Raw genomic sequence first — 27,759 nt, forward strand, 5'->3', positions numbered from 1 at the left:
CTGCTGTGATTCAACTCACCTTTAAATCAACGTATTTTACTGAAACGGCCAGATTTTTCGAATTTCCCGCTCGTGATGCAGCGTGACGTACCAAGGCCTCGCTCAAAGTGGTCACGTGACGGGCTGTGCTAAAAACACTGCTCAGCAACACTTCCGTTTCAAAAAGCTCGGTGCTCTGTCGAGTTTACCATCTAATAAATCCTCAAATACAGGCACGTGCTCTATTTAACACTGACTGGAAGGACAAAAAAAAAAGGAAAAAACATGGTGCTTTGACTCACTAGAGCTCCAACTTAAGCAAGTTTTTACATAATGCGCAATCGCTGGGTTATTTATGTCCGTGTGCTGAGAGCAAACATTTGACTTAGACAACATTGTATTTGGAATAACTTTACTGACCACTTCAGAGAAGGAAAAGCAAACATAACCCCCCCGACCCTACAGAAAAAAAAATGTGTCCCAATCAACTCTTCTCCCATCCTTCACCCACTCAGTGGGCACTCAGCTCCTGCGTCAGTCTCTCCTTCTCCCGCTCCAGCTCCGCGATTATCTGCTTGTTCTGCTCCAGGCGATCCTCCAGCCACTGCAGCAGCGGTCCGCTCACTGCTGACATCTGGCTGCACAAGTTCTTGGTGAATACAGAGCCGTTGTGGATCTTGGTGACAGGGTCCAAGTGGGCCAGGCTGTGGATCTTCCGGTATGTATCCTGCTCCTCTTGACACAGAATCCGCGGGAGCTCCACGGCCGACTCCAGGCACACTTTACCGATGGTCTCGCGCGGGACAACGTGAATCGGGATTTCCACACGCTCGTAGTCAGAACCCTTTTGGGCCTGGGTCGACTGGAAGCAGGTGTACAGAACGCGGCCCGTCTTGGTGTTTTTGTCCTCAATGAAGCAGGAGAAGATGAGGCCCACGAAGCCCTGATCCAGCATTTGGTACATTGCCTGAGTCCGGACGTCGACGTGCGAGGGCCACACGGTGATGTGCGGATGGGAGTGGTACCAGCCAACCACCCGCATCGGCTTGCCTGTCATGTCGGCCAGCCTCTCGGCTTCCGTGGAGGCGGCAGACAGCTGCTCCGGGGAGATCTCCACCCGGTCCTTCCTCTTGTCCGACCGGCGGAGGATGATGACGGAGTGAATGTGGACGACCCTGGTGGGTTCTACCTCTCCGATACACAAACCCATCACTTCTTCTTTCTCTGTGCTCAACGCGTGATTCATACACACCAGGAAGGCGTCCGACTCTAGATGAACCGCACTGACTGCCATTCTCTTTCTTCAAAACAAAAATTTAAACAAGACTGATATTAAAAGCACGAACTGGAAGGGAACCTATGTTTACTTTGGCGTTTGCTTTAGGTTAGAGGTCCGAGTTGACGCAACGATCGGCGCAAGGTTCCGCCTGCCCAAAAGAAAAAAAAATCTTCTTTCCTGGTTTTTCTTTTTTTTTTTTTTTGCCAGTTTACCTCCTGATATATTGGGCATTACCGCCACCTACTGGATTGAATGTTATGACGAGAGAGCCGGCAGTTACAGACTGAAAAACACTACCCGTTCAATTAGCCCGGTTTTCCCAGGGAACTCCAAAAACTGTCTCTGAACTTTTCTGATCTCTACCTGCAGATTATGTTCCAGTCTGAATGCGCCTACTACCTTTACTGGTTCCCACCAATGCTTGGATATTTCTCTGCTGCCTCTGCTGCCCTCACAATTTTATTTATTTATTTATTTATTTATTTATTTATTTATTTATTTATTTATTTATTTAGCTAATTGCCTCTACAATAAACAAAACGAACTTTTTTTTTTTACCCACTATCTTTTACCCACAGTCTGCCTTTATTTTTATAAATTCTTCACATGCTGCCTTGCTGTTCTCTGGTGTCACCGTTTTAATATCTTGCCAACTAATTCCTACTTTCTATGTCGCTTTTGGATAACTCTGATAAGCTGAAGCATGACCCAACCCCCTGGCCTTGTGCTATTTGTTGATCCATTTGAAAATAAAAAAAATACATACTATATCGAGTGTTCTTTGCGAATAAAGTTAAAGTCAAAAGTTAAAGTTAAAGTCCCAATGATCATCGTCACACACACATCTGGGTGTGGTGAAATTTGTCCTCTGCATTTAACCCATCCCCATGTGATTTTGATCCATCCCCTGGGGGAGAGGGGAGCAGTGAGCAGCAGCGGTGCCGCGCTCGGGAATCATTTGGTGATCTCACCCCCCAATTCCAACCCTTAATGCTGAGTGCCAAGCAGGGAGGCAATGGGTCCCATTTTTATAGTCTTTGGTATGACCCGGCCGGGATTTGAAGTATCAGGGCGGACACTCTACTATTAGGCCACTGAGCTGAATAATAGCACAGACCTATTCTCAAAAAATACATCAGGAATTTAATTTTAAATCAACTAATATTATGATTGATTATATCGTGATTCACTACCTCACTTACAAAAACAATTACAAATTATAATATATTTTTTTTCTTCCAAGATGCCCTTGCCTAAAATTCTAGAAAAATAACTAACGATCGCCACTAGATGTCCCAATTAGTTATTGGGCGCGCATAGTTCTCAACCTTTTTGGGCTTGCGTTTTTACTTCCAAAGAGAAGGGCATTTGGAGTGCTAAAGCTACAACTAAAGTACTTTTGCACCACTGTAAGCCCACAGGAAAGAGGGACGCCCTCATCGTCACATTCATTCAAGCAGTGGAACAAAAGCCTTCACTGGTTTAAATGGATTGTGTGCTTTATCTTCTAATTCAAGCAAGGCCTTAAGCAACATTTCATATTGAAAAGTAGAGTTGAAAGAGACCACATAGAGTTGATGAGACGGAAACTAGCGTTTATTGTTAGTGACTATGATGAGGTAAATACAAAGACATACCATTCAAAAGATTTTATTGGGAATTCATGCAATAAATCAATATTTGCAGTGTTGACATTTCTTTTCCAAGACATCTTCAGTTTTCCCTGGCATGCTGTCAATCAACTTCTGGACCAGATTCTGACTAATGGTTTTTGCATAATCAATACTTGGAGTTTGTCAAACTTTCTGGGTTTTTGATTGTCCACCCCACCCACCTCCTGAGGATTGACTCCAAATTCTCAATTGAATTAAAAAAAAAAAAAAATCTGGGAAGTTTGCAGTGGGAACGTGTTGTTTTTTTTTGTGTGTGTGGAGTTCATTTTCAAGGCAAATAAGGTTTATTTTGCACTCAAGCAGCAGTTGAGCTGGTCACTTCTCTTTACATTCTGGAGGATATGCAAATTGCTAATATAAAATCTGAAACAGCGGACTTTGTGAAAATTAATAGTTGTGGAATGGCACACTAACTCATTTTGACTGAGCCACACACACACACGCATGCACAAAAAGAAATACACTTTGAAATCTATTAAGGAAACATTTATTACCAAATTGATACTTGTTGCTCTTCATGAGCTTTGTGCCTGGAGCCAAAGTATTTTGGTATTTGCTTGTTGCCAACTGATGCAATCATGCATGTACCACGTAAAAGTGAGCCGGACGGTCATTTAGGTTCTTTTGAATGACTGAGTGTATGGCATCACTGACAAAGACAATTGTGACAGGTGGAATCACAGAGAGTAAAATTTCAATTGATGAAGATTTGGGACGGCAAGGAGACCGTGCGGCAGCGTTGCACCAATGGATGACTGAATGGAACCAAGATAACCTGAGAATACCTGTGTTGGCAACATTTGTAACAAGGAGCATTTTGTTGGAAATATGTCTCTGTATCAAATTCAGTCTTCAAGATAAGGGAGGAGGCAGAGAATAGAAAACGAAACTTAACACGCACGCATACACACGCACACACACACGCACACACACACTCACACTCCATTTGGTAAGACAGGATTCCTTAATGTGTGTGTGTGTGTGCAAGTGTGCGTGTGTGTGTGTGTGTGCGTGAGTGCGTGCGTGCGTGCGTGCGTGCGAGAGTTAGGCTTCGTTTGTGTGTGTTAGTTCTCGGTTTCTTTTGTCTGCCACCTCTCTTATCTTGGAGCCTGAATTTGTTCCAGACATATTTCCGACAAGATGCTGCTGGTAACAAATGTATCCAGCACAGTGATGCTCAGGTCCTCTTGGTTTCACTCAATTTTCTGTGTTGCAACAACCGCAGCCTCCCAGACACTGTTCAGAGAGGTGTACTGTCTTCCCCCACTGTAAATCTCCCGTTGGAAAAGGGCCCACAAGTTCTCAATAGGTTTTAGGTCTGGTGAGGAAGGGGGCCCATGTCATCATTCTTTCATCTCTAAGACCTTCATTGGCTAGCCATGCAGTGGAGTACTTTGATGCATGCGCTGGAGCATTGTCCTGCATAAAAATCATGGTCTTCTTGAAAGATGCTGACTTTTCCCTGTACCACTGCATGAAGAAAGTATCTTCTAAAAACTGGCAGTAGGATTGGGAGTTGAGTTTGTGTCCATCTTCAACCCGAAAAGGTCCCGCTAGCCCATACCCGGACTCCACCTTGCTGGCGTCTGAGTCAAAACGGAGCTCTGTGCCCAACACTGATCCAGCCGCAGGCCCATCCATCTGGTCCGTCAAGAGTCACTCTCATCTCATCAGTTCATCTTAAACTCTGTCTTAAGATATTTCTTGGCCCAGTTTTGACGTTTCAATTTGTGCCTCTTGTTTAGTGGTGGTCGGGTTTCATCTTTTCTTACCTTGGCCATGTCTTTGAGCACAGAACACCTTGTACTTCTTGACACTCCAGGTAGGTTGTAGTTCTGAACTATGACAACACTAGAGGATAACGGGTTCATAGTGGCTTCACCTTTGATTCCTCTCGAATCTTTTGCAGTTAATTTACCTCTTTTCTTAACACATTTCTTGCAACCCTGTTGACTATATGCAACAAAAAGGGAGACAATCCCCTTGGTAAAACTGTCTAGGACCGCCAGTGCCTTTTGAGAAGACATTCCTTCTGTGGAATAGACCTGCTTGGCTGCATTAGGCTCCCTAGCCCAAAATGTGACATGTCACCCTGCTCATTGGTGCTCGGACACAATTGATCAGAAATTGTCAGCTGATTTAGTGACCCAAAGTTTGTGCTCTTTCTGTCAGTCAACGTTGTCATGAGCTGAATCCACTTTGACCGATGTCGAGTAAAAATTACTTTTACGCATTACTTGGCTTCAGCTTGAGACGTAGGTTTAAGTGACCATGCACAGAGGTTGTCCCTCTTTTTTTGCTTGCTTCCCCTGTTCCTCATCCCGAATAAAAGTGGTGTCAAAAGTTTGGGCGAAGGTGGCCAAAATAATATCGCGTTACCGCAGCCAAAGACGTGCACACGTAAAGAGCGTCTACGCGGTAACGCGCTCTTCCGAAGGCGCGTGAGTCACGTGGGTGGGGGCCGAGCAGCAGGAGCAGGAGCAGCAGCAGCAGCAGCACCGGAGCAAGTGCCCGTTCGGCGGCTGTTACCTGTTTTGAGCGGACCTAGTGTGTGCATCACATCGTGATATCTGCGTTCGATAGCCTCTCTGGTGGCCTTCCGTCACCATGATGGCCCCGCTGGCCGTGCGCCTGTCGCTGGTCCACCTGGTTTACGTCGTATGGATCATGTACAGCTGCGCAGCCGGTGAGTACTTTGAAGAAAATGTCCAACTTGCGAATGTTGTACTCTTACTATAACTTTGGAAGGAGGCATTTGGTTCGGATTGCAGTGCGGATCCGCTGCTGGGTTAAAAACTGGACCGACTCAGGAAGCTGGGTGAATTTACTTTGGGATGTTTTGGCATTTTTGGAGTTTTGTATAAAAATGGATCGTTCTGCGCGAAACAGTTCGGTCTGGTTTGTAACCTAAATTCGGTCCAATCTTTGACCCAAATTGAGTTGTTAGAGTGGATGTTCTTGACGTCACTTAACTATTTTTCTGATGCACGTAAACCTTGTGGGTCAATGTTTTTTCTTGAGTCATGTGAGTGCAAACTGTCTTTTTATGTTGTACATTTTTAACAAGCTGATTGATTGCGAGACACAATGGGACATTGTATCCAGTGTATACAGAGTATCACTTTCCTTGAAAGGCAGACGCCCTATTTTTCTCCTCACATGCACTGTCGTGAAAATAAGCAAATAGTCAATTTTGTACTTAATAGTAATGAAGATGTCCGTTCTACATTAAAGTCGTACAACATTGTAAGGATAAGTACAAGTGATCAAATCTCTCTTTACCACCTTTATATCTAATAGGACGTGCAATATTGATCCAACTGAAATAATTACAGAAAAGAATATCATATGATCCACTTTGATTTTAACCTTGCACTTTTATTTGTCCATCCCTCCAAACAAAATTTATTTGTTCATTGGTGTTGCCTTCTTGTTTTATTTTTCTTGTGTTGTTTACTTGATGTGCGTTGTGAATTCTGTCTTGTCACCGTGGGATAGTGGGAAACGTAATTTCGATATCTTTGTGTGTCTTGGCATGCGAAGGAATTGACAATAAAGGAGACTTTGACTTTGACACGCGTCACATAGGGAGACCACTATTGGCTTTAATATTCGCAACCACACATTGAGTTTGTCTCATTCCAATAAAAAAAAAAAAAAAAGGGGGAAATACTTTGAAACGTGTGTGTTGTGTGGAGGGGGGGGGAAGCGCAGAAGGACATTGTTCTGTCGCTTTGTTACAACAAGAGGCGTGACTTGTCAACACGTCTTCCTTTATTGCAAATGTATCTTTTGGCAGTCGATGAAAAAAAAAAAAGTTTGATGTGGAGTTTTTTAGACCGGTAGCGCCATCGTGTGGGCAGAACTTGAGTTAAAAAAAAAGAAAAACTTATTTCTCCGAGCGGCAGAACGACAGAATTGGACTGAATCTCCTCCGTTCAGTTCTTGAAATTATTCAGCATATTGAAACTGGTCATCCTCTGAAAAAATGTGCCTTGTTGATATTTTTGCGACGCTATTATTTCAGGCTAATAGCCCTAAATTCCCAAGTCCTTTGTAAGTCTTGTCAATTGTGGATTGTCAGTCATGCAGGTGACACAGTTAGGTGGCGTGCATTCTTGCTTGTTTGCTGAGTTTCTGGTTTTTACCAAGAGTTGAAAAATGACCATGGCAACTTTGATGGGTCTTTAGGTGTAACCCATCATACGCCATGTGACACAGACCACGGATGGAATTCTCACGGCTCCAAATGCTACAAGAAGATAGACACAACCAACGGTTGGCGGGGAGCTCGTCACGACTGCCTCTGGGAGGGCGGCGACCTGGTCTCCATCACCTCCGAGGAGGAGGAAAAGTTTGTGAAGGAGCAAATGGGCGACAAGCCGTTCTGGATCGGACTCTCCAATCTGGTGAGACGGAAGCGCAAGCGGCTGTTGTATGGAGGTAGACTGGGGTCAAACGTTTTGAACTTTGCCCTTAAAATCCATTTGTTTTAGTTCTTACGTTCCCTGAGAGCGCTCTCTCTGTCTGGGCAGTGGTTCCAATTACCGTATTTGCCGGTGCACAGGTCGACTCGGTGTATAAGTCGACCCCCTAAAATTCGACGGAAATTTACGATTTTATGATATATCCTTTGTATAAGTCGAGCTCAATTGTTGCATTATATTAAACTTCAAAAGTCAATATGCGAAATTTATTGACGAAATGTGTTCAAATTCCGGGAGGCCGTGCGCATGCGGCTGTTTATAAGCACCGCTGAGGAGATCGCGGCCGGCAAGCTCGCGCACGCCGCCCGGCACCAACGGGAGGCTGCAAATAGCTCCAAGCCGAGCGGATCGGCACTTTATAAGCACCGCGGAGGAGATCGCGGCCGGCGAGCTCGCGCACGCCGCCCGGCACCAACGGGAGGCCGGAAATAGCTCCAAGCCGAGCGGATCGGCACTTTATAAGCACCGCGGAGGAGATCGCGGCGCCTCATTGGACTTCCAGCGGCCGGCGAGCTCACGCACCCGCCCGGCACATCCGGGAGGCCGTGCGCACGCGCCAACTGGCCGAAAATAGCCCCCGCCGAGCGGATCGGCTGTTTATAAGCACCGCGGAGGAGATCGCGGAGCCTCATTGGACTTCCAGCGGCCGGCGAGCTCGCGCACCCGCCCGGCACATCCGGGAGGCCGTGCGCACGCGCCAAGTGGCCGAAAATAGCCCCCGCCGAGCGGATCGGCTGTTTATAAGCACCGCGGAGGAGATCGCGGCGCCTCATTGGACTTCCAGCGGGCCGCACACTCGTGCACGCCGCCCGGTTCAAATTTTCTAAGTGCAACGCACAATGAGATGCATGAGAAACGGCCTTGGTTACCATCATATAAGCACCGCGGAGGAGATCGTGGCGCCTCATTGGACTTCCAGCGGGCCGCACACTCGTGCACGCCGCCCGGTTCAAATTTTCTAAGTGCAACGCACAATGAGATGCATGAGAAACGGCCTTGGTTACCATCACATTTGAAGCGATGAATACGAAGTTAAATCTTATGACTCGGTGTATAAGTCGAGGTCGATTTTTTTCGGTCGATTTTGGATCGAAAAAGGTCGACCAATACACCGGCAAATACGGTAAGCCTTCCACTTAAGCTGTCCTTTGTGATTCCACGCCCCGCTCAGCGAGCACCTCGCCCCACGCCAGATTTGGGATTACAACTGAAAAAGATTTGAACCTGAATAAAAAAGATCCCAATCTGAAAAAACAAGAGTTGAACCTGAAAATAATGCGAATCTGAATACATGCAACTGGAAAAAAGATCTCAAATCATGAAAATGAATTGCGGTGAGAACCTGAAAATAAATACTTTATTCCAAAATATTACCAAGGCGAACTCAAAAACACTTTCACACAAGTGTTTTGTTTTACTACGTTGTTTTGTTTTTCTAGTTTTAAGATCAGCTCGTTTATTTTCAGATTTAAGTTTCCCTTTTTTCAAGTACATACGAGTTTTGTTTTTTCAAGTACAAAACGTTTGACCCCAATCTTCAAGGGATATTTAATATCAAATCCTTTCGATGAAGCATACTGTTGGCGAGCTTTTGGTACGCCATTGACAACGGGATTGGTTTCGGCAGGTCTGCGACAAGGACCATTGTAAGTTATTCGAAGAGGGAGAAAAGAGACTGATCTGGTCCGACACCGGTGTGACCCCGACCTACGCTAACTGGACCTCAAACCAAGGCGGAAGGTAAGAAGATCACATCTTTGCATCCTGTGTCAGATGGGATGCACGTTATCCGAGGACGTGAACGAGGGAAAAAAAAAACACCAAATTGGCCCGTTTGTCTGATGTGTGTCTCAGTTTTCATGCCTTTTCCCAACAGCTCCGACAATGAATCCTGCGCGTACGTCAACCAAGGTGTGCACGAAGGGAGTCAGCCTGGAAAGTGGAGACATGGCTCGTGCGGATCCTCATTGGCGTACATGTGCGAGCGGTCGCCCGACGGTAAATCCACACGTCCGTTGCGATGTTAGCGCTGAAAGGAGCAAAGTGCAACCACGCCGTCTTTCTGCAGACTGCCCGGACGGATGGCCGTGTTCCTACAAAGACTTGGGTTACACTTACAGTCGAGTGGAGAGTTGAGTGGCAGCGACGCTCCTTTTGACACCAGCGCCATCTCGTGGTTTCCTAATTAGTTTCTTTTGGCTTTCAGCTTCCTACTGCGACTCTGGCGAGTTCCTGTACAATGACTCTTGTTATCATTTCGAGGGGAGACTTAAAACCTGGCAAGACGCTGAAGATTTGTGCAAGGAAGAGGGAGGTCTCTTGGCCAGCGTCCACTCAAAGGTTGACGGCCTATTCTTGAGTGGTGAGCGCTTAAACAAACTGATGATGCCAGTTATCATCCTGCAATGTTTCACAAGTGCTTGTTCCGCTCTCCTCAAGCTCACGGTCGAAGAGTCAACACAGCTACATACTATTCTTGGCTGGGACTCAAGAAGAACAATGGCAAATTTGAGTGGCGCGACGGATCATCTACAGTAAGTGACAATGTGTGCAAGGGAGGTCTAAAAAGTTGTCACTTTGCCCCAATGAAGCTGTCATGTTAGAAGGCAAGAGTTAAAAATTGTCATTTTAGTAGAATAGAGTTGATTGAAATAGAAGGAAACATCTGACAAGAATGGTCGTTCTGTCAAATAGATTTGACTTTGATATGTATTGAGTCATGTTACAAGTGAAAAAATGTCTTAGATTTATGAGGGATGACCACTGTAATTTACAAGGGAAAAACAATGACATGAATTGTAGAAACAAAGTGCACCATTCATTTTACGGGGAGACATTTTTTATTGAAAAGTTCCAATCAGAAAGTTGGAAGGGGGTTGGAACATGGCAACAATTCTTATTGTGAGATAGAGCTTGTGAACATTAATTTGAGAGATTTGAATCAATGAGGTGACTTTGAAGGAATGTGGTGGGAAGCCATCCGAGCAACTGCAACACCAAACACGCTCGAGTCATGTCCACTGTCGTCCGCAGGATGATGTCCCGTGGTATCCTCATGATTTTTCAGGTGCCTGCACAAAATTGAATGGCAATGGAGAAATTGAGATCAACAATTGTAATGACTTTCGTCCATCCATCTGTCAAAAAGGTCAGAAAGTCACAACCTCTCATTTGCCCTTTGTCTTCTCATCGCTCTCTCATATTTGACCGCTCTCACCTCCTTGCAGGCAAGGCCAGAGATTCTCTTCTGCTTCTTCCGGCGCCAGCATCAGGTGGGTGTCCCAGCCTGCAGCCCACATGCAGAATCTTGTTTGCCCTTAAGTGACTCGAGTCTCGCTTGCAGGCAAGAGTGCAAATTGCGGCTGGTGGCGGGAGAACCCCGCCAACGAGGTCGAGTGATTAATTATATTACTGAATAAAGTAACTCGTTACCGGGGAAAGCGTTACGGTTAAAAACAACACACAACACAATACATGCACGTTTTTGCCTTAAACCTCAATATTAAAATACATTTTGATATCGCCACTTGAAAATTCTTCAGCGGTCCTGTTGTGACTACTGATGAAATAAATTCCCTTGTTTATCTCTTGGGACCGTATTCTTTCAGACCAATAGCCCTAAAATGCCCACCTAAGTCTTGTCAGTTGGGGATTGTCCGCTATACAGGTGACTTAATCTGTCAAAAAGTGATATAAAGTTAAAGTCCCAAAAGTCCCAATGATCGTCGTCTCACACACATCTGGGTGTGGTGAAACTTGTCCTCGGCATTTAACCCATCCTCGTGTGATTTTGATCCATCCCCTGGGGGAGAGGGGAGCAGTGAGCAGCAGCGGTGCCGCGCTCGGGAATCATTTGGTGATCTGATAAAGGTGGCAATGCACTTCATGCCTGTTTGCTGGATTTCTGGTTTTCACCAAAGGTTGAAAAATGACAAGGCAACTTGCTGTTTCATCAGGATCGACCGATCATGAGGCAACATGTGACACAGACAACGGATGGAGTCCTCACGGCTCAAACTGTTACAAGAAGATGGAGACCTCCAACGGTTGGCTGGGGGCTCGTCACGACTGCCTCTGGGAGGGCGGCGACCTTGTCTCCATCACTTCAGAGGATGAGGAGAAGTTTGTGAAGGAGCAAATGGGCGACAAGCCGTTCTGGATCGGACTCTCCAATCTGGTGAGGCGAAAGCGCAAGTGGGCTTCCTACTGGTGCTCGAGTGACAACCAGTATTGTTTTTGGCAGGTCTGCGACAAGGACTGGTGTCAGTTTTTTGAAGCGGGAGAAAAGGGGCTGACTTGGTCCGACACCGGTGTAAGCCCGACCTACGCTAGCTGGACCTCAAGCCAAGGCGGAAGGTAGGAGAACATCTCTTTGCGTCCTGTGTCAAGCGAGATGCACGGGGAGATTTTGGAACCCCTTTCCAAACATGTGTAAAGATGTGATGAGGTATAAAAAAGCTTTTGTTTTCTTTTTATCGGGAAAGAGGAAAATAAACTCCAAATTGGCTTGTTCGTCAGATGTGTGACTCGCGACTTTTCCCAACAGCTCCAACGATGAAACCTGCGCGTACGTCAACCAAGGTGTGCACGTAGAGAGTCAGCCTGGAAAGTGGAGACATGGCTCGTGCGGATCCTCATTGGCGTACATGTGCAAGCGGTCGCCTGACGGTAAGTCCACACGTCCGTTGCGATGATGACGCTGAAAGGAGAAAAGCGCAACCGTGCCATCTTTTTGCAGACTGCCCGGAGGGATGGCCATGTTCCTACAAAGACTTCGGTCACACCTACAGTCAAGTTGAGAGTTGAGTGGCAGCGACGCGTCTTTCTACACCCAAACTGCGTCGTGGTGGTTTTCTAATTAGTTTCTTTTGGCTTTCAGCTTCCTACTGCGACTCTGGCGAGTTCCTGTACAAGGACTCCTGTTACCATTTTGAGGGGAGGAATGGAACTTGGCAAGCGGCTGAAGATTTCTGCAAGAAAGCGGGAGGTCTCTTGGCCAGCGTGCACTCACAGGTTGACGGACAGTTTTTGGCTGGTGAGCACCAAGACAAATTGACCATGCCGGCAATCATCCTGCAATTTTTCACCACAAGTGCTTGTTCTGCTTTCCTCAAGCTCACCGGCGAATAGGATGGTATTCTTGGCTGGGACTCAAGAAGAACAATGGCAAATTTGAGTGGCGCGACGGATCATCTACAGTAAGTGACAATGGACGTCTAAAAAGTTGTCACTTTGCCCTAATGAAGCTGTTACGTTAGAAGGATAAAGTTGAAAAGTGTCATTTCAGCAGAACAAAGCTGGTTGAAACTGGAAAAATCTGACATGAATGGTCTTCCTGTCAAATAGATTTGACTTTGACTTGTATTGAGTCATGTTACAAGTGAAAAAATGACCATTGTAATTTACAAGGAAAAAAATATGACATGATTTGTAGAATTAAAGTGCACCTTTCATTTTACGGGGAAACATTTTTTAGTTCCAATCAGAAAGTTGGAAGGGGGTTGTAACATCGCAACAATTCTTATTGTGAGATAGAGCTTGTGAACATGAAGTTGAGCGATTTGAATCAATGAAGTGACTTTGAAGGAATGTGGTGGGAAGCCATCCGAGCAACTGCAACACCAAAAACGCTCGAGTCATGTCCACTGTCGTCCGCAGGTTGATGTCCCGTGGCATCCTCATAATTATTCAGGTGCCTGCACAAAATTGGATGGTGCTGGACAAGTTCAGATCGATAGTTGTACTAGTGTCACTCGTCCATCCATCTGTCAAAAAGGTCAGAAAGTCACAACCTCTCATTTGCCCTTTGTCTTCTCATTGCTCTCTCATATTTGACCCCTCTCACATCCTTGCAGGCAAGGCCAGAGTTTCGCTTCCGCCTCTTCCGGCGTCAGCATCAGGTGGGCGTCCTAACCTGCAGCCCGCACGCAGAATCTTGTTTGCCCTCGAGTGACTCGAGTCTCATTTGCAGGCAAGAGTGCAAAGTGCGGCTTGTGGCGGGAGAACCCCGCCAACGACTTCTGCTACCTGATCCACGACACGGCCAACATGACCTGGAAGGAGGCGCGAGACGAGTGCGCCCGCCGCAGAGGCAACCTGCTCGCCATCACCGATTTACAGGACCACAACTTCATACACGGTAGGTCGTCCTCGGTCTGCTTCGCTTTTTGGCGCAGCTGAAGTACTTAATGAAAGAATCCATCGAGAGACCACCGACTCACGTCAACATTTTGCCGAGTTTCTGTCATTCCAAAGGATAGACCAAAAATAAGCTTGTGACCCCCGCCAACAAGGACCCAACCCAGACATCACCATCACTTCATTTTAGTTAAGCGTTTTGGACTCGCATCTGTAAGATGCTTCAACCTTGTGTTCTCTATTTACCTTTGACCCAAAGGGGTTCCGGGAAGCGGTTCCTCTTTGTGGTTGGACGCCAGCGACACCAATGTTGAAGTCGGCAGCAAGCAGTCTGACGAATCCTCACCGAGTTCCGTCCTTCTGGGCGCAAGTGGGTCTAAAACCTGGCCGATGTAGGAAGGAACGAAGGAGCGCTGAGCATCTGTGGTCTCTTTCAAGGTAACCCTGGTGACCCCCCCGGCCGACGCTGCAACTCCTTACTTCATGGCAAGAGCGGCATGGAAGTTGTCGATTGTGAGAAGAAGAGAGGCTACGTCTGTAGGAGAAGAGGTAAGACGAGATGCTCGGTCGATTCTCCCCAACTTGCGTTATCAGCCGAGAGGATCAGAGTGGCAATTGTAAAGTTTGTGCTCTGATGTGAGTGGTGATGCAGGTGACGCAATTGGCTGAAACTGAATGACTTATTCTAGCAAAGAAGACAAAAACCGTTGCGTTATTACGTCAGAGTAATCCCAAAATGTTCCCTCAGGCATTCAAACATGTGAAATGACCAATGGGTGGCACGGCTTCGGCTCCAGCTGCTACAGGAAGATGGAGACCACCAACGGTTGGCTGGGGGCTCGTTACGACTGCGTCTGGGAGGGGGGCGACCTGGTCTCCATCACCTCGGAGGATGAGGAGAAGTTTGTGACGGAGCAAATGGGAGACAAGCCGTTCTGGATCGGACTCTCCAATCTGGTGAGACGGAAGCGCAAGTGGGCTTCCTACTGGTACTTGAGTGACAACCAGTATTGTTTTTGGCAGGACTGCAACGAGGTCTGGTGTCAGTTTTTTAAAGCGGGAGAAAAGAGGCTGACTTGGTCCGACACTGCTATGACGCCGACCTACGCTAACTGGACCTCGAGTCAAGACGGAAGGTAGGAAGGTCACCTCTTTGGGTCCTGTGTCGGGCAAGATGCACGGGGAGATTTTGGAACCCCTTTTTTAAATTGTGTGAGCATGCCATGAAGCACCTTTGTATACTTTTGATCAGAAAATGGAGAAAAAAAACGTAGCCCGTCTGTCGGATCTGTGTCTCGTTTCTCACGCTTTTTGCCGACAGCTCCAACGATGAATCTTGCACGTCCGCCAAGGTGTGCACGTAGATAGTCAGCCTGGAAAATGGAGACATGGCTCGTGCGGATCCTCATTGGCGTACATGTGCGAGCGGCCGCTCGACGGTAAGTCTGCACGTTCTATTGATGTTGACGCTGAAAGGAGAAAAAAAATGCAATCACGTCGTCCCCCTGCAGCCTGCCCGTTAGGACGGCTGTGTTCCTACAAAGACTACGGATTCAGCTACAGTCGAGCGGAGAGTGAGTGGCAGTGACGCTTCTTTTCCACACCTGCCGTTGTGCTTCTGTAATCTATGTTTCTTGGCGGCTTTAGCTTCCTCCTGCGACACTGGCGACTTCCTGTACAGGGACTCTTGCTTTCACTTTGAGGGGATGAAGCGAACTTGGGAGGCTGCCGAGGTGTTCTGCAGAGAATGGAACGGTCACCTGGCCAGCGTCCACTCACTGGTTGAGGGCCAATTCTTGGCTGGTGAGCTTCAAGACAAACTGCCGATGCCAGCTATCGTCCCCTAGCGCGTCACAATGTCTGACACGATGCTCTTCTTGTGCTAAATTTCCTTCCTTCCTTTGATATCCTCAAGCTCACGCGCCATATGCAGGAGGAGTGCAATCCTGGGTGGGACTCAAGAAGAACAAGGACAATTTTGAGTGGAGCGACGCAACACCTACGGTGAGGGAAAAGTTTAGAGCAGTCTACAAAAGTTGTCATTTGCTTAGAATGAAGGTGTCATATCGGAAGCCAAATTCTACAGAACAATGAAAGTTAGACTTTGGCAAGAATGGCCACCATGTTACAAAAAGAGATAAAACATTGAAGGTGTTAATCAGCTGAAGCATTAACAAGGACAAAGTTATGAAATGATGAGAATGAAAGTGAATGAAGTGAAAAATCAAAGTGCAGAATTTCAGAGCTCAAGGTTAGACATTTCTGAGAATAAAATGACTGGAGAAGTTCGAGTATGAAACTCAAGTTGTGAGTTAACTGGAAGAAAATTGTCAAATGAATTCAAGTCATACTGTAAGAAAGGGTTGAGAAAATATCGATCAGTGGGAGGAAAAAAGGACTTGTCATTCTGGAGGAAATGCGGTGGGAAGCAAGCCCAAACGCACCAAAGTCACACCTGGCGTGTCGTCGGCAGGGCAACATTGTGTGGGTGCCAAACGGGCCGAAAGGGCGTGGTGGCTGCTCTGCCTTGTCGCCGACTGGTCAACTTGAGGATTGGCCCTGCACCAAAAGTCGGCCATTCATCTGTAGAAAAGGTCAGAAAATGACGACCAATCATCTTGCACTTTTATATGCTCTCTCATAACCATCCCTCTTCCTTTCTTGCAGCTATGGTCCAAGAGTTTCTTCTTCCTCCGCCGGCAGGTGGGCGCCCCACCCGGCAGTCGACATGTGGTCTCTTGTTAGCGGTTTGCCCTCAGGTGACTTGACTCTCGCTTGCAGGCTGGAGTGCAAAGTGCGGTTGGTGGCTGGACCGATCCTCCGACGACTTCTGCTACCTGATCCAGCACAAGCCCACCAAGACGTGGCAGAAGGCGCGAGACGACTGCCTCCTCCGAGGAGGCGACCTGCTCAGCATCGCCGACTATAATGAACAGACAGTCATACAAGGTAGGCTGTCCGTCCGTCCGTCATGTTGCCGTCAGGGCTGTTGAATTCCCCCAACATGGGCAGAGCTCCAGACCTCACATGCATGCATTTGGTTTCCTCGGACAACCGCTAATATACTTGAATAAACGATACTCCGGTCCACCAATGAGCAGTCAGCGAGCCATCAGCGAGCAGAGCGCCAACGAGAATGTTTCAACCTCTTGTTGCATATTTTACCATTTACCTCCAAAGGTCTGTACACTTCTGTGTCGAGCGCTCCCGCTTTGTGGTTGGGCGTCAACAACGACATCATGAAAGACGGCAGCGAGTGGACTGACGGATCCCCGTTCGGTTACATGTTCATGGACAGAGGTGTGTCCGAAACCCAACCGATGTTTGCCTGCGATGTTATGGAGGAATGGAACTGAGCATCTGTCGTCTCCTTCCAGATGACCCCGGTGACCTCTCTGGTGCATCCTGTCTTTCCTTACTCACAAGAAATGGCCGCTGGAAATTTGACGATTGCCGCAAGAAAAGAGGCTACATCTGCAAGAAAAGAGGTAAGACGTGGCGACGCTCAGTGGATTCTCGTAACGTGCTGACTCGTGTCTTTGGCTTTTGTCTTCCAGGAATCCCGGCAAAGCCTCAGCAGCCTCTTCACGGTGACTTCAAACGATGCAAAACAAAAATGACATGACGATGCTTGTCTTTATTTTTACTTTCATAGCGTAAAGAATTCAGGCTGTAAGCGAATGAGGGTTATGCAAGATCAGCTCGCAGTATAGTGACTATACCATGGGTGACTATTCTATTCGCTAAATAATCATCCTTAGCAGCCCGAGTTGAAAATTTCACTTAGATATGTATTATATAAATATATTTATGCGCGATGCAGAAAAATGTGACGTGAAGGGAATGCAGAAATCTGGTTTTCATCAAAGGTTGAAAAATGACCATGGGAACTTTGATGTTTCATCAGCTTTAACCCATCATGAGCCAACATGTGACACAGTCAACGGATGGAGTCCTCATGGCTCAAACTGTTACAAGAAGATGGAGACCCCTAACGGTTGGCTGGGGGCTCGTCACAACTGCCTCTGGGAGGGCGGCGACCTTGTCTCCATCACCTCTGAAGACGAGGAAATGTTTGTGATGGAGCAAATGGGCAACAAACCGTTCTGGATCGGACTCTCCAATCTGGTAAGTGCAGGCTGCTGTTGGCTGACGACTGGTAGTTGAGATGGAACCGCGAGCAAGTGGCTGTTGGCTCACTATTGGTACACCATTGACAATGAGTTTGGACTCTGCAGAACTGCAACGAGACCTGGTGTCAGTTTTTTAAAGCGGGCGAAAAGAGTGTGACTTGGTCCTATACCAGTGTGACGCCGACCTACGCCAACTGGGACCCGCGTCAAGACCAGAGGTAAGAAGATCACCTCTTTGCATCCTGGGTCAGGTGGGATGCACGGTGATATTTTCAAATTGCTTTCTAAAAAATGCTTTTGGGGGTGAGTTTTCATCAGAAAAAAAGGGCAAAACCTCCAAATTGGCACGTTTTTCGGATGTGTCTCGCTTTTTCCGACTTTTCTCAACAGCTCCGACGATGAATCCTGCGTGTACGTCAACCAAGGTGTGCACGGAGACACTCAGCCTAGCAAGTGGAGACGTGGCTCATGCAGATCCTCATTGGCGTACATGTGCGAGCGGTCGCCCGACGGTAAGTCTGCACGTTTGACGTGATGTTTGAAAGGAGAAAAGTGCAACCATGTCATCTTTCTGCAGACTGCCCAGATGGATGGCCGTGTTCCTACAAAGACTTGGGTTACACTTACAGTCGAGTGGAGAGTGAGTGGAGCGACGCTTCTTCTGACACCCGCAGCCTCTCGTTGTCGTTTCCTGATGAGTTGCTTTTTCGTTTTACACCTACTCCGTCTCGTTGTGGTTTTCTAATGAGTTTATTTTGGCTTTCAGCTTCCTACTGTGACTCTAACGAGTTCCTGTACAAGGACTCTTGTTATCACTTTGAGGTGACGCCTAAAACTTGGCAAGCGGCTGAAGATTTCTGCAAGGAAAAGAGAGGTCTCTTGGCCAGCGTCCACTCACCGGTCGACAGACGATTTTTGGCTGGTGAGCGTCAAGACAAACTGACTAATCGTCCCGCCATGTTTCACGACATCGTCACAAGTGCTCGTTCTGCTTTTCTTAAGCTCACGTGCGAGAAGGATTTCAACCTTGGCTGGGACTCAAGAAAAGCTCAGCGAAATTTGAGTGGCTCGACGGATCATCTACAGTAAGTGACACGTTTGCAATGCAGGTCTAAAAAATGGTCACTTATGAAGCTGTCATGTTGGAAAGCAAAACATAAACAAGTGTCGTTTTAGTCGACCACAGTTGATTCAATAGAGAGGAGAAATCTGACAAGAATGGTCCTCCTGTTAAATAGATTTGAATTTGTTACAAGAAGTCCTTTAGTTTGATGGCTTAGAATTGTGATATATAAGAGAAAAAAAAACAATAAGATTTCACCATGCATTTTACAGGTAAACGTTTTTCAGAATAAAAATTAACAGTTTAGGGTTTGGAAAGCTTCAATCTGAAACTCGGGTTGGAATATCGCAACAATTTCTATTGGTTCCGGAAATGGTGAGAATGGTAAGAAGAAAAACAGATTTGAACCAGTGAGGTGACTTTGAAGGAAATTTTGCGGGAAGCCATCTGAGCAATTGCAACACCAAACACGCTGTATCCTTTGCAGGACAACGTCACAAAGAACCTCACTCAAAATTCAGATGACTGCGCAAAATTGAATGAGAATGGAGGAATTCAGCTTGAGGGCTGTACTGGCCTTCGTCCATCCATCTGTCAAAAAGGTCAGAAAGTCACAACCTCCCATTTGCCCTTTGTCTTCTCATTGCTCTTTCATATTTGACCCCTCTCGCATCCTTGCAGGCAAGGCCAGAGCTTCTCTGCCGCTTCTTCCAGCGTCGGCATCAGCTTCAGGTGGGCGTCCCAGCCTGCAGCCCACATGCAGAATCTTGATTGCCCTCAAGTGACTCGAGTCTCGCTCGCAGGCAAGAGTGCAAAGTGCGGCTGGTGGCAGGAGAACCCCGCCAACGACTTGTGCTACCTGATCAACTCCAAGCCCACCAAGACCTGGAAGGAGGCGCGAGACGAGTGCGCCCGCCTCAGAGGCAACCTGCTCGCCATCACCGACTCGAACGAACACACCTTCATACGAGGTAGGCCGTCCACAGTCTGCTGCGCTTTTTGGTGCAGCTGAAGTGCTTGATGAAATAATCCATGCAAGTTTTGAGAGACCACCGACTCACGTCAACATTTTGCCGAGTTTCTGTCATTCCAAAGAAAAGACCAAAAATAAGCTTGTGACCCCCACCAACTAGGACCCAACCCAGACGTCACCCGCACTTTGTTTTAGTTAAGCATTTTGCACTTGCCTCTCTCTGTAAGATGCGTCAACCTTCTGTTCTGTATTTACCTTTGACCCAAAGGGCTTCTGCCAAGCGGTTCCTCTTTGTGGTTGGACGCCAGCGACATCATTGTTGAAGTCGGCAGCAAGCAGTCTGACGAATCCTCACTGAGTTCCGTCCTTTTGGGCGCAAGTGGGTCTAAAACTTGGCCGATGTATGGAGGAACAAAGGAGCGCTGAGCATCTGTGGTCTCCCTCCAGGTAACCCTGGTGACCCCCCCGGCCGACGATGCAACTCCTTACTCAGTGGCAAGGGCGGCATAGAAGTTGTCGATTGCGAGAAGAAGCGCGGCTACGTCTGCAAGAGAAAAGGTAAGACGAGATGTGTGTCAGCGGACACATTTTTTGTCTCATGTGTCGATGCTGATGACGCATTTGCGTGAAACTGAGTACGTAATCCCCAAATGTGTCCTCAGTCGTTCAGACATGTGAAAGGACCAAAGGGTGGCGCCGCTTTGGCTCCAACTGCTACAAGAAGATGGAGACCACCAACGGTTGGCTGGGGGCTCGTTACGACTGCGTCTGGGAGGGCGGCGACCTGGTCTCCATCACCTCGTCATACGAGGAAAGCTTTGTGAAGGAGCAAATGGGTGACAAGCCGTTCTGGATCGGACGTTCCAATCTGGTGAGACGAAAGCGGTAGAATACGTTGACTTTCCAGTGGTACTTAACCATCACCTGCGATTGGTTTCGGCAGAACTGCGACGTGGCCTGGTGTCAGTTTTTTGAAGCAGGAGAAAAAAGACTGTCTTTGTCCGACACCGGTGTGACGCCGACCTACGCCAACTGGGACTCGCGTCAAGATAGAAGGTAAGAAGGTCACCTCTTTGCGTCCTTTTGTTGTCAGGCGGAACACACAGCGAGATTATGGATCCCATCTGCGAATTTTGAGAGAGCACACGTATTGATGAGAAAGGAGGAAAAGCCTCCTAATTGGCACGTTTGTTGGATGTGTGTCTCCTTTTTCCCAACTTTTCTTGACAGCTCCAACAATGAATCCTGCGCGTACGTCAACCAAGGGGTGCGCGTAGATGGTCAGCCTGGAAAGTGGAGACATGGCTCGTGCGGATCCTCATTGGCGTACATGTGCGAGCGGCCGCTTGACGGTAAGTCTGCACGTCCATTGTGATGTTGACGCGCAAAGGAGAAAAACTTGCAATCACATCGTCCCCCTGCAGCCTGCCCGGACGGACGGCTGTGTTCCTACAAAGACTATGGAATCGGCTACAATCGAGTGGAGAGTGAGTGGCAGCGACGCTTTTTTTCCACACCTGCACCGTCTTGTTGTGGATTTGTAATCCATGTTTTTTTGGTGGCTACAGCTTCCTACTGCGGCACTGGCGACTTCCTGTACAGGGACTCTTGCTATCACTTTGAGGGGATGAAGCGAACTTGGGAGGCAGCCGAGAGGTTCTGCAAAGAATGGAACGGTCACCTGGCCAGCGTCCTCTCATTGGAGGAGGGCAAATTCTTGGCTGGTGAGCGTCAAGTCAAACTGCCGATGCCAGCTATCGTCCCCGAGCGCTTCACAATGTCTGACACGATGCTCTTCTTGTGCTAAATTTCCTTGCTTCTTTGATATCCTCAAGCTCACGCACCATATGCAGGAGGAGTGCAATCTTGGGTGGGACTCAAGAAGAACAAGGACAAGTTTGAGTGGAGTGACGCAACACTTACGGTAAGTGAAACGTTTAGAGCAGTCTACAAAAGTTGTCATTTGCTCAGAATGAAGGTGTCATATCGAATGGCAAAAGTTCCAAGTGAGGATAAATGTTACGAAAAGAGATAAACATTGAATGTGTAAATCATCTGGACCATTGGCAAGGACAAAGTTGTGGAACTATGTGTGTAGTATTTTAATTTACAAGTGTAATGCACGTGGGGTGAATCAGTGACCCGAGATGAAATAAGTTTACAAAATGTATTAAGTAACCAAAAAAGAATAACAGAACAAACAAAAAAGGACAGCAGGCAGCAGTATATTCAAGATTCAAGAGTTTTTTTATTCGCCATGTTTGAGCGTGCTAAACAAGGAATTTGACTTGGGTAAATCACAGCCTCTGTTCAACATTTAGGTGACTAACAACAACACTCAGGACATGTGAAAAATGAAAGATATTCTCAAACATCCCCTGATCCTAAACTGATCTTAAACTCCCAAGAGGGCAAGGAAAAACTCAAAACTCCAGCTAGGGGAAATGAGAAACCTTGAGAAGAGACCACAGATGGGAGGGTCCCTCTTCTAGGATGACCAGGCTGCAATGGATGCAGAGAGGACACATAGTACAAACAGTGTAGACAATTCAAAAAAGGTGTGGAGAGCAGGATGTTATTGCACAGTAATGACTCTGAGACTCTTAAGAGTGGTGTGAGTATGTGAACAACTGTAAAAAGTGTGTCACTAAACAATTAAAACTATGTTCTAATCTAACTCTTAAATTCCACATACCTGACAGGTTGTGCACCACACCCTGTCACTCACACACCACGCCTCAACTACCAATCGACCCTGTCAAATGACACATTGACCACAAATAATCATACCACAATACTGAAACACTAAAACGATAATTACCAGATTAGCACGCTTTGCTCCACACACCGTACTGCCTGGGCCCAACGATCTCTCTTGCCATCCACAGAAAATTGGCACCTTGCCGCAACATGGGACTTCCTATTAATACCCTGTCCCAGTGTGCCCCCGCTGTGGTTCCACTTGACACACAAGAAAACCCCAAAACAATTTTTAAAAAATCATTGATGATCAAAGTGCAGAATTTCACGGGTCAAAGTTAGATATTTCTGAGAATAATGAGTCTGAAACGCAAGTTCCGATTTTACTGGAAGACGGTTAGGGTTATAAGGGTTAGGGTTGATATAAAAGTCGTTCAAAAATGGATGAACGGATATAATGTGAGCAAAGGATCGAGAAAATAGTGATTAGTGGGAGGAAAAAAGGACCCAAATGTAGCGGGAAGCAAGACCAAACGCACCAAAGTCATGTTTGGCGTGTCGTCGGCAGGGCAACGTTGCATGGGTGCTAAACCGGCCAACAGGACGTGGTGATTGCTGTGCGCTATCGCCAACTGGACAACTTCAGGACTGGCCCTGCACCAATATTCGGCCATTCATCTGTAAAAAAGGTCCGAAAATGAAGACCACTCACTTTGCACTTCCATGTGCTCCCTCTATCTAAGAGAGCTAATGAGTCCTCTTTTCCTTGCAGCCAAGGTCCAAGAGTTTCGTCTTCCTCCGCCGGCAGGTGGGCGTCCCACCCAGCAGTCGACATGTGGTCTCTTGTCACCGGTTTCCCCTCAAGTGACTTGATTCTCGCTTGTAGGCTGGAGTGGAAAGTGCGGCTGGTGGCTGGACCGATCCTCCGACGACTTCTGCTATTTGATTCAACACAGGCCCACCAAGACCTGGAAGGAGGCGCGAGACGACTGCCTCCGTCGTGGAGGCGACCTGCTCAGCATCACCGACTCACGCGAGCAAGCCTTCATACAAGGTAGGCTGTCCGTCCGTCCGTCCGGTTGCCGTCAGGGCTGTTAAATTCCCCCAACATGGGCAGAGCTCCAGACGTCACCTGCATTTGTTTCCTCGGACAACCTTTAACAATTAGTCATTCAAATCACGTGCATATTCATCGATACTACCAATGAGCAGTTGGTGTATCCTTGCTCCCCTCCCGTAAGAAGCCGTCACGAGTGGATCACCAACAAGAATGTTTTAGTATCTTGTTGCACATTTTACCATTTACCTCCAAAGGTCTGTACACTTTTCTGCCGAGCTCTCCCTCTTTGTGGTTGGGCGTCAACAACAACATTGTGAAAGATGCCAGCGGGTGGACTGACGGATCCCCATTTCGTTACCTCCTCATGGACGGAGGTGGGTCAAAAACCCAACCGATGATTGTCTACAAAGTTGCGGAGGAACGAAGCCGAACATCTGTGGTCTCCTTCCAGATGATCCCGGTGACCTCTCTGCTACACCCTGTCTTTCCCTACTCACAAGCAACGGCCGCTGGAAGTTTGACGATTGCCGGAAGAAGACGGGTTACATCTGCAAGAAAAGAGGTAAGACGTGATGACGCTCAGACGATTCTCACAATGTGCTGATTCACATCTTTGGCTGTTTTCTTGCAGGAAACAGGCCAAAACCTCCCCAGCCTCATGACGGTAAGTCGTCTTAAACAGTGGCTTCAAACAATCCTAGGCAAAAATGACCTGACAATGCTTTTTCAGGCTTTAAGGAGATCCTTGTCTGCGACAACCATTCTGCTGACCTTGTGTGTGTGAGTGAGGGTGAGGGTCAGAAGCAAGGCCACATCAGCATCCAGTCCGCCTTTTACGGTCGGCGGAGTGACGATGTTTGCTTGGTGGACAGCGACTCATACGACGACGGTAAGACCTGAGAAGCTACCATTTTGATGCCGCCAATTAAGGCATTTATCCACCTACCTCTGAAGGCTCATTCAGTAGTGTTTTGCTTGGTCTCCTCCCGAAGTCTCCAAAGAACTTTGGCATGCTACATAACGTAATGAAAATGAACCAAAGCTTACAAACCGTTCAGATGCCAGAATGAGTCTGTATGCAGAAACGTGCTAGTTTTGAATTCATTCAAGTGCATCAATGCTCATCAGGCCCACTTAGACTCACTGGTGTGTTGTAACTTGCAGAGTACTGCGGAGTGGAAGGCATCCTCCCTCGCTACAGGAAAATGTGCAACGGCCACCAAAAATGCCACATTGCGCTTTTCGAGGACGATTCCTGCCATGCCACCTCCAAATATCTGGAGATGGTCTATAGCTGTGAACACAAAGGTGGGCTTTACGTCTCGTGATCTTCAGCTCTGCAATCCCAAGAAACAATGCAAGGTGTCCCACAAGGGGACAGATGGGCAGATTTGTATTTTATTTGGCCTTTAAGCATCCGTTCCAAATGAAAATGATTTTTGGCTGTCCTCAGTATGTCTTGACAGTCTGGGCATCGCGGACGGGAGCCTCGCAGACTCTGTCTTCAAAGCCTCCTCCTCGATGGAAGACGCCACCCCAGAAAAAAGCCGCCTCAATGGAGAGTCCTGCTGGAAGCCTTCAAAAGATCGTACGCAGATAATTGACAGCTTGGCACTGTGGTCTCCTGAGTGTTCTAATGTCTTGTCCCCTCCAGCCGTCGGCAGCTGGATCCAGGTGAACCTCGGTTACATGAGAAAGGTGACGGGGATCGTGACCCAAGGGTGTGATAGCACTAACATTGGCTCCTGGAACATCCAACTTGAGATGCAGCTGAGCGTCAGTCGGAGGAAGTGGACAAAACACCCAGACGGGAAGGTGAGTGCAGGGAGAATCGAGTCGACCTCAACCTCATCCTCCAAAATTGTCATAACAAACAAGCAAACATCCTATTTCTAGTTCATCGGTGGCGGTACTCATTTGCTTGGGACGCCGGCATTTGCTAAGTATGTCCGCATCCTGCCGCTGGAGAGTCGTCCAGAATTTGGCCTCCGCTTTGACATCTTGGGATGCGCGCATGACGGTGAGCAGCACAGCTTTGCTTGCCGAAAACAACAAGGCCAAAACACGCGATGATCCCGCCTTATGTCCGACAGATGCGATGACCTGTGCCAGACAGTTCAACAGCCTCCACTTCACCGATTCGATGACGTGAGTCACACTTGACACAATGTTTCATGACGATGACCGCCTGTCGTCAATTTCACAACATGTGTGTCTTCTGCAGGTTCTACTGTCCACCTGGGTGTGCCAAAGACAAACACTTTGTCTCTGGAACATTGGTCTACTCAAAGGTACATGATTACCTCACCCACCAGTCGAGTTCTTGTCTGTGACTGCAACTTTGTGTAAATGCAGGACTCGCACATCTGCGCGGCTGCTATTCACGCTGGCGTCATTCAGAACGACATCGGAGGAGATTGTATTGTGATGCGAGCTCCCAAACAGCAAGTCTACACGGGCTCCACTGGGAACGGGATCATCTCCAGACAGTGAGTAGCCAACTTTCGCAGAAAAGTTCCATGAAGAGCCACCAGCTAATTACCGCTTTCCTATCTGCAGTTTGGACGACCCACTGGGTTTGTCTTATACGTTTGCCGATGGGGGTGAGTTCAAAAACCATTTCTTTATGTCACCCCAACTGTCATGACCACTAAAACTCACACGGGGTCTCGCCTGCAGAGCCCAGATGCTCGGCACCTGACTGGGAGGAGTTTGCGGGTTTCTGCTACAAATTCTTTGAAGACGTCAAGAACTGGGATGATGCTCAACGGGTCTGCCGTGGTTTTGGTGCCGAACTGATGTCCATTTGCTCCAAAGTGGAGCAGGCGTGGGTTAAAAGTGCCTCTGAGTTTGGTACGTATCCCAACGATGGATTGATTAATTAACAATCTCTGTAGAACGACCGGATGGGTGGAATATCTGAGAACCAGATGAGAGCTTTGTTCTCATCCGTCCTCCGCAGAAACCAGCGATATGTGGACCGGACTGAATGACCTGGTGCTTCCCGGCATGTTTGTGTGGTCGGACCGCCACAAGGTGACCTTCACCCACTGGGCCGCAGGAGAACCCTACCAGCGTGTCGGCCTCGGCAAGCACTGCGTGGCTCAGTTATGGCAGGTGGGTGCTCAATTGAGCATTTGGAAGAATACCTTTGCGTTCCACTGAAACTGATGGTTTTCTTTCAGACTGGAAAATGGAAGCTAATGTCTTGCGCCCAAGTGAACACCTTCATGTGCAAGATGCCCAAAGTGCACTTTCCAATGACCTCATCGAAGCCACAGGTGGCACAGTAGAGTCCGCCTGCCAACAGCAGGATGCCCATGGAGAAAATCTACAACGGTGCGCCCCAAGGAAGTCATCAAAGAAGAAAAAGAGCAACTTTGAATCCCTACTCTGCTCAGTAACTATAAATAGTATCAAAATTGCAATCAGAACACCTCTGCATACGTTTGTAATTCATACAGTAGCTGCATTTAGCTTCGCTATTATTAGCCAACTAGATGTGTCCAGATGAAATGTGAACAAGCATGCTATGTTCACTAACACTCGACTCTGCTTGGTCTACTTTGTTGACTGGCTTTTCTTAGAGTTATTCACTGAAAGAACAATACATATTGTACAGAAGTCTCAGTGCTTTCAAAGAGCCCAATCGTAAGAACGTGACAGGCAAGAATAGTCTTGGAGCTGGAATGAAAGTCCAAAGTCGGTATTGTTCTTTGTTTTGTTTTATATTCATGTCGTGTTGTGTTGTCTTGTCGTAATCGCCCTTAGAAAAGGGTGCCCAGACTCGACAGCCTTTTGTTTAATTCTGGTTAAAAAAAATATATATATATTTTATGATTACAAATAATGAATTGTGAATCAACAGTGAGCTATGTTACTGCCAATGATGTCTGCAATTGTAGACAGTATTTCACTGGAAGGGTAATTCAGTATTTTCCATCAGCATTTTTGATAACTGATGGCAGTTTTTTAGTCGATCGCTGCTGTCAGAAAAATTGTGTTTTTCACTGTTGTTTCTACGGTATGTTACAAAATCTACAATTCATGTATTATTGCATTTTTGATTACTGATTGCAGAAGTGACTTACTCAATCACTGCTGTCAGAAAAATGTTGGTTTTCACTGTCATTTGAGTTTTCTTAATTTCAAAATAAAAGAAACTGATTACGATTCGGGGGTTTTTTTTCTACATTTTTTGACTGATTCAAACCATGCCAACTAAACTGTTCACTTTACCCCGACCACAAATTAAAACAAAAGGCAAATATTTT

General features: G+C 47.1%; 2 protein-coding genes across 4 annotated transcripts; one reads left to right on the forward strand and one right to left on the reverse strand.

The window, feature by feature from the left end:
* Window positions 1-374: 374 nt before the first annotated feature.
* LOC125980179 (lys-63-specific deubiquitinase BRCC36) lies at window positions 375-1,425 on the reverse strand. The gene has a single exon (XM_049739279.2). The coding sequence runs from the start codon at window positions 1,271-1,273 to the stop codon at window positions 491-493; it is 783 nt and encodes a 260-aa protein (XP_049595236.1). The 5' UTR covers window positions 1,274-1,425; the 3' UTR covers window positions 375-490.
* A 3,943-nt stretch (window positions 1,426-5,368) lies between these two features.
* Window positions 5,369-27,658, forward strand: LOC125979669 (macrophage mannose receptor 1-like). Of its 3 annotated transcripts, none has more exons than XM_049738116.1 (59): window positions 5,369-5,617; window positions 7,123-7,340; window positions 9,046-9,158; window positions 9,295-9,416; window positions 9,487-9,549; window positions 9,625-9,780; window positions 9,858-9,952; window positions 10,452-10,566; window positions 10,646-10,690; window positions 11,375-11,595; window positions 11,662-11,774; window positions 11,965-12,086; window positions 12,157-12,219; window positions 12,298-12,453; window positions 12,534-12,616; window positions 13,077-13,194; window positions 15,204-15,359; window positions 15,472-15,560; window positions 16,030-16,150; window positions 16,224-16,259; window positions 16,338-16,505; window positions 16,737-16,856; window positions 16,934-17,044; window positions 17,114-17,146; window positions 17,464-17,684; window positions 17,795-17,907; window positions 18,080-18,201; window positions 18,267-18,329; window positions 18,456-18,611; window positions 18,692-18,774; window positions 19,240-19,354; window positions 19,434-19,484; window positions 19,556-19,723; window positions 19,994-20,104; window positions 20,173-20,283; window positions 20,388-20,596; window positions 20,669-20,781; window positions 20,956-21,077; window positions 21,150-21,212; window positions 21,294-21,449; window positions 21,561-21,649; window positions 22,994-23,114; window positions 23,198-23,233; window positions 23,312-23,479; window positions 23,740-23,859; window positions 23,937-24,047; window positions 24,117-24,149; window positions 24,216-24,374; window positions 24,650-24,793; window positions 24,939-25,073; window positions 25,140-25,300; window positions 25,382-25,505; window positions 25,579-25,633; window positions 25,710-25,776; window positions 25,841-25,974; window positions 26,045-26,088; window positions 26,165-26,338; window positions 26,448-26,602; window positions 26,671-27,658. In XM_049738116.1, the coding sequence occupies exons 1-59, from the start codon at window positions 5,539-5,541 to the stop codon at window positions 26,776-26,778; spliced, it is 6,831 nt and encodes a 2,276-aa protein (XP_049594073.1). In that variant the 5' UTR covers window positions 5,369-5,538; the 3' UTR covers window positions 26,779-27,658. The 3 variants fall into 3 exon arrangements, with proteins under 3 accessions (XP_049594073.1, XP_049594074.1, XP_049594080.1); XM_049738117.1 differs by having other exon boundaries at window positions 10,452-10,485; XM_049738123.2 differs by lacking the exons at window positions 9,858-9,952; window positions 10,452-10,566; window positions 10,646-10,690; ... (3 more) ...; window positions 12,157-12,219; window positions 12,298-12,453 and having other exon boundaries at window positions 5,370-5,617.
* The last annotated feature ends 101 nt before the right edge of the window (window positions 27,659-27,759 follow it).

Source organism: Syngnathus scovelli, chromosome 13, assembly GCF_024217435.2.
Source record: "Syngnathus scovelli strain Florida chromosome 13, RoL_Ssco_1.2, whole genome shotgun sequence".
NCBI lineage: Eukaryota > Metazoa > Chordata > Actinopteri > Syngnathiformes > Syngnathidae > Syngnathus > Syngnathus scovelli.